Source organism: Pristis pectinata, chromosome 13 (assembly GCF_009764475.1).
Source record: "Pristis pectinata isolate sPriPec2 chromosome 13, sPriPec2.1.pri, whole genome shotgun sequence".
Taxonomy (NCBI): Eukaryota; Metazoa; Chordata; class Chondrichthyes; order Rhinopristiformes; family Pristidae; genus Pristis; species Pristis pectinata.
Window position 1 is genome coordinate 22,259,663 of NC_067417.1, and position 12,763 is coordinate 22,272,425.

Sequence of the window (12,763 nt, forward strand, 5' to 3'; positions counted from 1 at the left end):
TGACCTCACAATCTAGCTTGTTATGGCCTTTCACCTTATTGTCTGCATGCACGGCACTCTGTAACTATAACACTTAATTCTGCATTCTGTCATTGTTTTCCCCTGTTGTAATTTGATGACATGCAAAACAAAGTTTTTCACTGTACCTCGGTACATGTGACAATAATAAATCAATTTACCAAATTAATTTACGCCAATGAAAAAAGTCCCAACTTGCTCAACCTTTCTCCATAACTCAGCCTCTCAAGTCCCAGCAACGTCCTTGTAGATCCCCTCTGCACTCCTTCCAGCTTACTAGCATCTCTCCTTTAGCAGAGTGACCAAAACTGAACACAATATTCTAAATGCGGCCTCACAAGCGTCTTTTATAACTACAATATAACATCCCAACTTCTATACGCAGTGCCCTGACTGATGAAGGCCAGCATGCCAAAAGCCTTCTTCACTATCCTGTCTACCTGTGACGCCACTTTCAGGGAACCATGAACTTGTACTCCTAGGTCCCTCTATTCTGCAATACCCCCCAGGGCCCTACTGTTCACTGTGAACATACTATGCAGTTTGAACATGTCCAATGTATGATTAATTTAATCAGATCTGGATTACATCAAGTAGTATCAAGCCACCATGACATTTGCCCTAGTTGTCATCTATTCCAGGATCATTACTGAGAATAATAACGACCCTGACTGTATCCCTTCACCATATTAAATCAAACCATCTCCTCCCAATTCTGTTCAGATTGACCTCGGACAGTTTTCTTTCAATATCATTTAAGATTGAGACCATCTGCCTCCATTACTTCTCTCATTTCATATAAGATTCCAAGTTAAACCTACCTTAAGCTTACCCCGTCCCATATATAAATCAACAAAATTCACCTCGTGCCCCTCCATGCTCATTGAGACTCACCACATGATCACTGTGAGACATTAAACTGCTGACTGCCAACTTCCTTACTGGACCCTACATAGACTGATCCAGTAAATCATTTTCATCTGCTCAAATACTGTCCCCACTTGCTTCCAAAACATCCGTCATCACCCTTCTCAAAAATCACCTCAAACTTCTGTCTTAGTAAATTTACCATACTACCTTCATCTTTCTTTCTTCAAAGTTCATTACAGTGTTATTGCCTTTCAATTTCATGTCCATTTTTATTCTGACTTTCCACATTTGAATTCATCCAACTAGGTTTTCATTTCTTTTCTATTGCTGAACTAGCCTTAATCAAATTAGAAAAAAAAGCTTCATCTTTGACTTTGCATTCTTTGACATATTTGGCAAAACCTCCATCCTTGTACTCTTTTGTTCTGTTGTCCAGACCAGTGGAATTGCCCTATTTCTGGCACATCGCTGCTTCCAATGTCCCCTCTTCTAATGTTGACATTTGATGGCATAGCCAGTGGTTATAGGGTCCACCTTCACCTGTAAGCTCCTAATACTGTCTCTCAACTGATCCAGTACTACTGCTTTGCCATTATGGCTGGTTTAATATTCAGTCTTTGATTTGCGATTTCAACAAAAAAAAATTGCATCTGTGTGGTTAAAAACAGAACATGCTTAAAATACTCAACAGATCAGATAGCCTCTGTGAAAAGAGAAACTGTTAACCATTCATGGGAAACTTTGAAATGGTCACTTTCAGTCCTTGTAAACAATTCCATTTTATTGAAAAGTTAGTGTTTTAGGTCATGCCTTTCAGTATGCAGCCTTAAGTCTTCCTTGGCCCCAAGCTTCTCTTCCAAACTCATATCATCTGAACCACAAAGAAAACTTCCACCTCCTTTACATTGCACGTCTTGCTGCACATTTTTGTCCTACACCATACACTGCCACCACCACAAGCTACATCACATGCCCATGCTCTTGTAGCTAATCTGACACTGTATCCTTCATGGCTTTGTCACCATGCTCTTCATACTGGCTCAGTATTTAAAGCATGGTGTAACCTGTGGATGGTACAGTTTGGATATTAACCTCATTTTTGACTAACTGGCTCAGTTTTTCTCCACCATTATGAAGTAGAGCCAATTACTTGTCATTTCAAGTCAGTTTTGCACTTAACATGTACAGTTGTGCTTCACCAGTTAGACTTTTTAATTATAAGCACTTGATTCTTTGTATTTTTGAATGCAAGGAAGTTTAAACTTGGTCTGAATAGCAGAAGGCCACAATTGTAAAAGGGCTGTGGTAAAATAGTAAAAGTGATAAAATGACTTTCTGTCTGATGCATGGATATTGACCAGATTGACATGACATTGGAGGCCACTGTGGAAATGCACTCTAACAAGGAGTCGATGTTTCCAGGAGCAAGAACTGGAGAAAAAAAAAATTACAGGGCTAACTTGGTAAGATTTTCAAAATTGGTATGTTCATTGCATAACATCACCTAGAATTCCTCTGGCCAATATTTAACCCTTAATCAATAATACTAAAACAGATTACTTGGTCATATATAGCATTGAAATCCCTGGGAGCTTGCTATCTGCAAATTTACTGGCATGTTTTCTATAATAGAACAAAGAGTGCACTTCTAAAATATTTCACCAGCTGTTGAGCAATTTGGGAAGTAATGGAATCATGAAATGCACTATTGACATGTCTTTCTGCTTTTTATATTTGGTATTCTTCTGTAATAGGGTTAAGAGACTATTTGATTTACAAGAGAACTAGGCTCCGCTGTATCCAAAACCTGATGGCAGTGTAAGCACCCTATAGCAAAAGATATCGAAGAGCAATTGGGAGTAAGACGCCTGGCACAACCATTTGAGGCCAGAAATTGAACCTGCTGCTTTCATCTTTAGAAGTCTTTCTGGAATAGTTGATAAAGACTTTGGCCATCTCTCTAACCCTCTCACAAAGACTTAGATTTTTGCTTTCCCTCTATCATGTGTTACATTGTATTTTCCTACTTTAAAGATTCTGTAAAAAGGTAAAATAGCATTACTCTAATATTTTTAGATTGTATTTTTAAGTAGTATAGTATAGTAGTTTTCTGAACAAGCTGTGACTCTCTGCCCCACTGTTACATAAGCATTGTTCTGGAAATCACTGCACTGCAGTTATTGACCTCAATGACTAATCGTTTTTGCTTTTTGTACTGCTGAATCCTGTAACTTTGGGATGCAATAAGCATCTGTTGTCTAAATCCCAGAGAAAACTCACATCAGCAATATGTTTCTTGCCAATGAAGGCAGTAAACGCAGGGTGAACTCAATCAGCCTTTTGTTTTCTAAAGGTATGCATTGATTTCTATAGGCTTTCTTTCCATTCTGAAATCCATGATACAAAATGCTGTTGACTAAAATGAAATGTATATGGTTTTTCCCACTAGATTTAAATGAGTATGCTTGCTTTGAGATTTTTGACTTCATCTGAAAATCTGAAAACATTCCCCTTAAGTGGCATTGTAGAATCTGGATGTGAGTATCTCAGGATGCTGAAAGACTTCAGGGGAATATAAACAAGTGAATGGGTAAGGAAATGACCAATGGAAAAATGTGGGGATATTCACTTTGTTAGAAAAAGTGGAAAGGTGGTAATTTTGTTTTAAATAGTGAGAGATTGAGAAATCTTGTTATTAAGAGGGATCTAGATATAAGTGAATCACTGGAAATTAACGTGCAGGTACAGTGAGTAGTTAGGAAGGCAAATAGCCTTAATTTCAAGAGGATTTGAGTACCTAAAGAATTCTTGTTTCAATTATATAGGTGAGACTGCATCATGAATTTGTGTACAGATTGGTTCTCCCTGTATATAGAACGATATGAGAGAGAATGCAGCAAAGATTCACCAGATTGTTTCCTGGGATGGAGGGTTTATTGTACGAGTCATATGAAGTAAAGTAGCGGATACTGTCATGAGTTTAGAAGAATGAGAGGTGATTTCACTGAAACAAACAAACTTCTGATGGTGTTAGCTATAGTGTGGTGTCTAGAACCAGGCACCATAATTTTAAAATAAGGGTTGGCCATTCAGGACTGAGAAGACATTTTTTCATTCAGAGGGTAGTGAATTTTTGGAATTCTTTCCACAAGAGGGCTGTGGAAGCTTATTCACCAAGTCTTTGAGGCAAGGATCAATAGATTTTTAGATATTAGGGGAATTGATGGCTATAGGGGTTGCCACAGGAAAGCACTGTCAAGGTAGGAGAATGCCAGCCTCCGAGATAACATTGTGGAAAGCTCTATTGCAAAAGCCCACTCTTCCCTCTGTAATCAAATCACTTTGAAAGCTTTAGAAAAACCTCAAAGCATCTCGGTCTATTAGCAACCTTTTTCCAGCTACTAAAGCTAAAAGTGCCACACAACAATTGAAAGAATGACTCTCCGCCAGTCTCATGACATCTCCCTTGTATGTCAGCATTGTTGCATGGCAAACAAATTCAGCCAAGTTTCAGGTCATAGCAGATTATTGATGTGCCTGCGTGCCTAAGTTACAACAGTAATTAGAGAAGCAACAGATGGGATGGCTCTTTTAGCTCTTGAATCATCCATATGAACACAGTCATTGATTGCTATGTGTAACAGTACCATCTTGAAAGGTAGTATCAGTTAGGGTACATTTCCTGCTATTCACTGATTTGTGCTTTATGCACTGCTGATGGAAACATCTTCTGTAACTGATGTATTTCAGAGGAAGCCTCTAATATTGCCAATATTCAGACACTATTAACTCAATTTATTAGCAATATTGAGCCACCTGTAATAGCCTCCTTTGGGAATTGGAATTTTCACATGTATTCATTGACAAATCAGGATCTGACCATCAGTCTGTAAATATGAATTCAAGAATTCCAGTGGTTGTGAATACAGCCCACCTGCTATACAGTTGCTCCACTTGTTTTCCTTTCCCTCTTTCAACACAAAAGAACCCAAAATATTGGCAGTGAAGAAGTTTTTTTTAAAAAAATGAAATTATTTTGCTAGAATATATTTGCCTGGAACATCAATATCTCTTTATTGAGTCACTGCTAATGAATATGTGTGTATAGTCTACCTAGGCATAGAGGCAACACTTTCACCTTTAAATCAAAAGACTTCATTCCAAATACTTAAGCACAGAAATCTAAGCTGCAAGAAATACTGCACTGCAAAAGGTGTCATCTTTTTATTTGTATAAGATATGAAATAAATGTCATCAGCCCATTCAAGTGGGCCCGAATGAAGTGTTGGACAATATTTATCCCTTGACCAATATTACTGAGAGTATCTGGATATTGCCTGCTTGCTGTTTGTGGGATATTGCTGTAATTTTTCTGCATTAGTGGTTAATTATGCTTCAAAAATATTTTTACTGGCTTTAAAGCACTTCAGGATGTTCTGAGGTTGTGCAACTTAATTTGTTACTATTTTATAAAGTGGCTTATGGAGCATTCTTATTTTAAGTTGAAGGTATTTGCAGTAATATTTTGATGTACAATTTACATTAATGTTATTGGAAATAATGTGGGAGATTAATTTGTACACACCCACAGCTGGAAAAATGACTTTTTGTGAATGTTTGGTTCTGATTTTAAAAGTGTAATTCCTGAGTTTTTGAATCTTTGGCGTGGTGATCCTCTTTGTGGTATGCAACAATGTAGTAAAGGGCTTTGGAAATGCTAATCACTTATTAACTTAATATATTAACTTGCTGATTAAGCATTTAGATTTTGTCTGGCTATGGCTTGATGTTTCCTTGTATGAAGAATAAGTACCCTGTAAATTGCTTTTTAACAATGATCCATTATCTTTCAGGTTCTGTGGAGAATGTTTGCAACCCTGCCTACAAGTTGTGTCACCTCTGTGCCCACTTTGCCGTATGCCCTTTGACCCAAAAAAGGTGGAAAAGGCCTCTAATGTGGAGAAACAGCTTTCTTCGTATAAGGCTCCCTGTCGGGGATGCAATAAAAAGGTGTGCTAAAAGCATTTACTTCCTCAAAATTCATTGTTTAAAAGAAATTTGATTTGTAAAATGAATTGTTCATTCATATTTGGTCAGTGCAGTTTACAGTCCTAAAATAGTTTATTATTTTCTTGTGTAACACAGCATGTAACTCAAATCTACTTATGGTTTTAGGAATTGTCCATTGTTTATGCCATTTTTTAAGCAATGCATTGAAATGACAATATACTTTTTAATAGAGGAAATTTTGAGGATAGGTAAAATGTTCAATCTCTAGATCTGTAGTCTCACACAATTAGTGGAATAAATGCTATCTACACGAGTCTGATTCTGCATATTATTGAAAGATTTGGTGGCTGAATGCATTTTACATTTTGTGAAGATCTTATTATTAGAATTTTATCCATAATTAGATGATTAGTTCAATTATTACTTTATTATTTTTAGATACTTGTAAAAATTACAATGTTTGCAGCTTGGGTCTTGGTCTGCATGGAAAGGAAAGAAAAAGACTTGCATTTATATAGCTTTCACAGCTCAAATTACTGAGAGATAAATATAGGCTAGCATACCATGTTCCATAACCCTGCCTGCTTTGCAATAATGTCATGCATCTCAGAGCAGTTCTGGTGTTGGTTCAAAATCTCATCTGAAAAACAGGACCTCTGACAATGCAGCACTCCCTTATTTTGCATTTAAGTGAGAATCCAGATTTTTTGTGACTTTCTGGAGTGCATCTTAAACCTATAGACTTCTGACAGAGGCGATCCTCTGAACCACAGTGGGGGAGGGGGAGTTGGGGTGGAGATAAAAAAGAGGTTGGGAATTTAAAAGAGTGGAGAGCCACATTAATCTGGATACACGTGGTGGAAAACATAATCAGGTTGGGTGACTTCAATACAGACAAGGTTCTTGTCTTCACTGCTTCTAGTTCATAAGACAGTCTGCCTTGGATTTGTGCCATCTGCTGATCAACGATCTGTACATAACATCTTAATTATGAATGTCTTTTGCTGTGGATGTGAAAGTTACCATGGCTTGAAGCTTTCAGATTACCACAACTTTCTCTGCCACTCGTGAGACATCTGTCTCATCTGGCAGCCAGAGGTGTGCACATGGGTCATTTGTTTGCAATGTCAATACATAATTTTTCCTAAAATAAAAAGGAGCAATCAGTTGATTGGGATGCAAAGTCTTCATCAAATAGCAAAGAATCACACTTAATTGCTAGATCAGTCTCATGGTTTTCACAGAAAGGTGTAATTTTAAATCATACCTGACTCTAGAAATTTTAACATGTGCACCAGACAGTTATCTACAAAGCAAACGTAATGCCTTCATCATGTAATGTTTCACAATGTATGTATTCTTCTAAATGGTTGGTGGGAATGTGGAAAGTGAAGAGAACAGGGTGCCATTGTACCTAATCTTCTATGTCAACTGCTACTAGCACCACTGGAAGAGCCTCAGAACAGTCGACGGTACCTCTGTTTTTCTACCTTGTGTATTTTTTACCTTTAGCTAAGGAGTCAACCACAATTCAATTGGTAGTTGTCTTGTTTCTGTGCTAACAGGTTATGGACTCGCGTTCCATTCCAGAGACTTGGCTCACATGTTGGTGTAGTACAGCAGGAATGCTGCGCTGTTGGGGGTCTTGTCTTCTAAATGAGAGAGTAAACAAAAGACCCATCTACCCTCTTGTATTGACAAGGAAAAAAAAATCCCATAGTATTATTTGGAAGAAGAGCCAGATTGCTGTTATGGCCAACATTTATCTTGCAATCAGCTTTTTTTGTAAAAAAAAAGTCCTGCAATCATCATATTTTTATATGTAGGAGCTTTTTGTGTACAGATTAGCTGCTGGATTTCTTCCACTACAACAGTGACTGCACTTCAGAAAAACCTAACTACAAAGCACTTTGAGATGACCTTTTCAAATTTATTGGCAGTTCTTCTTTGATGTTTAAATGATTTTAGAGTAAGCTTAAAATATATATTTTGATCTGGAATTTTGTACCAATAATCAACAAGTTTTTACAGTCTATTTATTTGTAGAATGTTCAAGTTCCCACTATACGTGGAACGTTTTCACTGCATGTGAATAACTGGATTAGGCATTCAGTTTCCCTACAGCTGATTCCAAACAAATAATGGGAAACAATTTTTTGTTTTTTTTAAAGTATTTTTGCCATAGCTGCTGGTGAATTAAATTGCTCCAGTGTTGCTTTCAAGAAAACAGCTGTTCTTTTTATATTTGCACCTTGTAGAGTTAGTGTGGAATATCAGGAAAAATTATAAAAACTTATGTTTTGAATGGTTTTTTTAATTATATCCTTATCTAATCCATTGGCATCACATTATTTGCAACTTTCTCCATATCCTGTTTCTTATTTTGCATTAATCATGTTTTTCAGCTTTTCAATTATGTAAGCTTGACATGGTATATTTATAGACCTGAAAAAGACATTTTCAATTTCTTGTACAATTTATTTGCCTCGTCTAGTAAGCAATAGCCAAATAGCCCAAAAAGGCTCAGATGTGCTCAGAAAAATTAATTTGACATTGGAACAAGCTGAGATATGCATCTTCCACTGTCTCAAAGTTCAGTGATCTTTCTCCTTATTTTTCAGGTATAGAAACTGGTGGGGAAAATGTTAATTTGTGTGTGATTTTTTTTTTGTTAATATAATTTTGTAAGAACTAATCTTTGGCTGCTAGTAATAATGCACTGTGCCCTGTTAGGGAGGAATGAGCCATATCGACATTCATGGTGTTCAGAAAACATTGAATTTTAATTAAGGGATAGATTTCATGACCAAGATCCTGTAACAGTGATCGCTTAACTTCATTAATTGAGCAACAGATTTCCAACAAAAGTACAATTTCTACAAGATTTTTAATAAAAAATTAAAACAAGAACAGTTGTGCTTTGCCTGGCATTAATGTGAAAGAAATATGCAATTTTTGGCTGATGTAAGCAATCTATGTATTATTGCACTAGGTGACTCTGGTGAAGATGCGGACTCATATCTCTTCCTGCAGTAAAGTTCAAGAGCAGATGGACAACTGTCCAAAGTTTGTACCTGTTGTTCCTACTACACAGCCCATTCCCAGGTAAGAAATCTGTGCTGCTAATTGCAATATTGCCTCTTCTAAAGAGGTTAATGGAGATAACCTATTGTTACAGCTTCCAAGCAGTCACAAAATTCCTAATCAATTTCAAAGCATTTCAACTACCAAAGTGACTATTGTCACTTGCAGAGTATGGTAGCATCCATTCTGAGTACTTGGAGAAGGACTTAACTGTAAAGTATAAATCATTCTCATGCACAGTTCACTTCTTAGATAAGTACTTAGTTAAATAGTCAAATTTTTGAACTTCTGAAAAAAAATTGCCAAATACTTAAAGCCATACCTACTTCTTATTCAAAATATTCTTAAAATGCTTGTGACTGTCATCATAGATTTTCCATGAGTTTGAACTTATTTACAAGATAGTTAACATAGTGAAATGTCCCATGGTTTCTCTCTTACCTGACAATCTTAGCACTAACCATTGATTGGAGAACCTTTAGAAAAATAAGTGAAAACAAATTCAGAAGGAAATTTTGATTAGTGTATAAGATGGGCAAATACTATCAAAGTAAAGAAACATGGGGAGAGCTTCCCAATGCAAGGATGGAATTTGACAAAAGTGGAACTGAGAATGTGGAAATTGCTTAATAAGTCAACAGGAAGGGCAGAACATGTGCACATGCAGTGTGTTGGCAGTTGGAAGAAGTGAAGAAGTGCAGAATTGCAAAGGGGCTTTTAAACGAGGATGAGGATTTTGAATCTTGTGTGTGGAGATGCAGACGCAGTGGAGTTGGTACATAAAAAAGCAATAAAAAAGTGGAATTTTTGCAAAATGGGATGATGATAAAGATGTGTGCAAGTTCCAATTTATGAAAGTGGAAATATAGATGCCAGAGCAGTGTGAGCATTGTGATTAATCAATTTTGGAGTGACTGAATCATAAAATTGTGGCATGGAGGGAGTTATTCAGTCAAATCCCGTTTGCCAGCTATTGGTCTCTAGCATGCCTATCTAGATATCTTCTGAAATGCAATAATACCCTGCCACCCTTTCTCAGGCAGTAATTTCCTGACCTTTTCTTGACAACACCCCCTCTCCCCTACCCTACCCTTGACTGCCTGGGTAAAAAAAATTCTTCTCGCTAACTCTCTTTGTTCTCCCTGGTTATTGACCTCTGCTGCAGAATGAATATTATGTTCAATAATATGGTAATTTTGGAATCTGTGAAGTCAGACATACTTGAAACCAATAATCCTGCTATTCCTCATTAGAAATCGTCTTCATTTTCTCCTCTATATCTGACCCTCTTTTCCTGATTACAACGTAGGAAGGACTTCATGGCCTGCTACAACCCAGAAACAATAATTATCCTTGACCTTGTAAAGATGATGGGCACATCAATAAATGTACATTCGCCAATTACTAATGCATACTTGTTCTACTTCAGTAATATTCCAAACCGTTCCACATTCGTCTGCCCATACTGTGGAGCACGAAACCTTGACCAACAGGAACTAGTTAAACACTGCATGGAAAATCATCGCAGTGATCCCAACAAAGTGGTGAGTGTCCAGTTTCTCATTACTATTCTAACCAGGATAACTGAAATGAGATTTTTTAGTAGATGTATGCGGAAAAAAAATGTGTAGATCATGTCATTTTATTTTTCCAGAAGTTTCAAAGTTTGTCAACATTTACTATTGCAAATTAGTTAGTTAATATTTCTGGTCATCGTTGCTGCCAGTTGTTATGATTAATTAGCACTGACATGTAGATGATTTTGTGAAACAAATTTCTTTATAATCTTAGCTGGAAAACCCTCTTTTATGCATCAAAGTGTATATTCATGGCTATTGGTGATGGTATAGAAACATAGAAAACCTACAGCACAATTCAGGCCCTTCGGCCCACATAGCTGTGCCGAACATGTCCCTACCTTAGAAATTACTAGGCTTACCTATAGCCCTCTATTTTTCTCAGCTCCATGTACTTATCCAAAAGTCTCTTAAAAGACCCTATCGTATCCACCTCCACCACCGTTGCCGGTAGACCATTCCATGCATTCACCACTCTCTGAGTAAAAAAAACTTACCCCTGACACCTCCTCTATACCTACTCCCCAGCACCTTAAACCTATGTACTCTTGTGGCAACCATTTCAGCCCTGGGGAAAAGCCTCTATCTTGTATACCTCTATCAGGTCCCCCCTCATCCTCCAAGGAGAAAAGGCCAAGTTCCCACAACCTGCTTTCATAAGGCATGCTCTGCAATCCAGGCAGCATCCTTGTAAATCTCCTCTGCACCCTTTCTATTGGCTTCCACATCCTTTCTGTAGTGAGGTATGTTATCTCAAAATCTTCTGAACATTTCCTCATAATTGTATGCCTTTGCCAAAACAGAAATGAAGAATTGCAGCACATTTGCTGGTTATAGTGAAAGGTTATCCAAAATTGTTACTTGAATATGGCATTGTTTATTTGAATAAAACTCTTATTTGTAAATAAATTCAGTTCCAGATTTGGAGAGGTGGTGAGAGGGGAGAAGATGCATTTGTGTGTCCTGTTATTGGAATCAGAGAAAAGAGGTTAAGACAATACTCGTAATGCATCCAGTGCTGATATGCTTTAGGAATGTTACTAGCATTGGCATTGATGAACAAATGGACAACTCATTAAGAAATAACAAGAGAAATGAACTGCTCATTATTTTGTCATCGACTGCTTTGATTTTGTTTTACTTCCTACCTGTGTAGGTATGTCCAATTTGTGTGGCAATGCCGTGGGGAGATCCAAGCTACAAGAGTGCCAATTTTCTCCAGCACTTGCTTCACAGGCACAAGTTCTCCTATGATACATTTGTGGTAAGCAAAAGTTCATTATCCTAGTGAAAAGAGTAATTAGAAAATGGCAGTAGCTCAGTTTAGAAATGCATTGTCAAGTATGTCAATTTCTTGAATCATAAAGGTCAGGATGCCCTCTAAAGTCTGACAGTTGCTCACTGTTCGGTTACATGATCTGTATCTGAAAGGCAATTAGGATTGGGAAGGTTAGCTGTCCTACTCTGGACTAATAATCAGTGACCCCTGAAAAATGCATATGCATTTGGATGTCAGGTGAGGGCAGGGTTGGATTCAGCCATGGTTTCCCACTCCATCCTGAACACCCCTGTGCATGATCATTTGGGTTAAGTGCTAAAGGGCAGCTAGAAAAAGGGGAAGGCTATATGGTTGTTAAATTAACATTTCATAATTCACCTTGAATATGGGATTTGACAAACTGACTCTAAGGTTCTTGCTTTGGATTAAATCAGGTCGGTGCTGAAGAAGGTTTATGCAAAACAAGAATAATGATGGGGAAAAATGAGACAAAGGCCATTTGGAGAAAGGAGACAGGCCCAAAGACCTGACTTAGAAGATCCAGGAAGGCTATCAGATTTTAGCTACACAGTAGGATACAAGATAATATTTATTGGCTGCCAATTTAATTAAATGATTACCAGCTAATTACATCATTCCCATGGACTGCTTGTGAAATTGGCCTAAAGTTGGTCTTTAGCTACCCATCAGTTTTCAGCTTGATGTGCAAGTGTAGGACTAGGAAATACTTATTCAGCAAAGCTTACACCTCATGGTTTGGAATAATCTACATTTTTCATTTTTTACTTCTGAGGGATTGTATTTTCATTTAACAAATTATGCGTGCCCCCAAATAAATAAGACAAATATTCTAAGAGTATCATTAGTATAGCCATTTACTACATAAAACTAAACACAGTACTCCCATATGATTATTTAGGCTGGC

At 37.3% G+C, this 12,763-nt stretch overlaps 1 protein-coding gene across 1 annotated transcript in view; it reads left to right on the plus strand.

The window, feature by feature from the left end:
- Window positions 1-12,763, plus strand: part of LOC127577156 (E3 ubiquitin-protein ligase RNF166) — a 32,061-nt gene that overhangs the window by 11,398 nt on the left and 7,900 nt on the right. Inside the window, exons 2-5 of the mRNA XM_052028099.1 lie at window positions 5,742-5,898; window positions 8,891-9,003; window positions 10,412-10,526; window positions 11,716-11,823. Of these exons, the coding sequence (XP_051884059.1) occupies window positions 5,742-5,898; window positions 8,891-9,003; window positions 10,412-10,526; window positions 11,716-11,823 (493 nt within the window). The remainder of the gene's footprint in view (window positions 1-5,741; window positions 5,899-8,890; window positions 9,004-10,411; window positions 10,527-11,715; window positions 11,824-12,763) is intronic.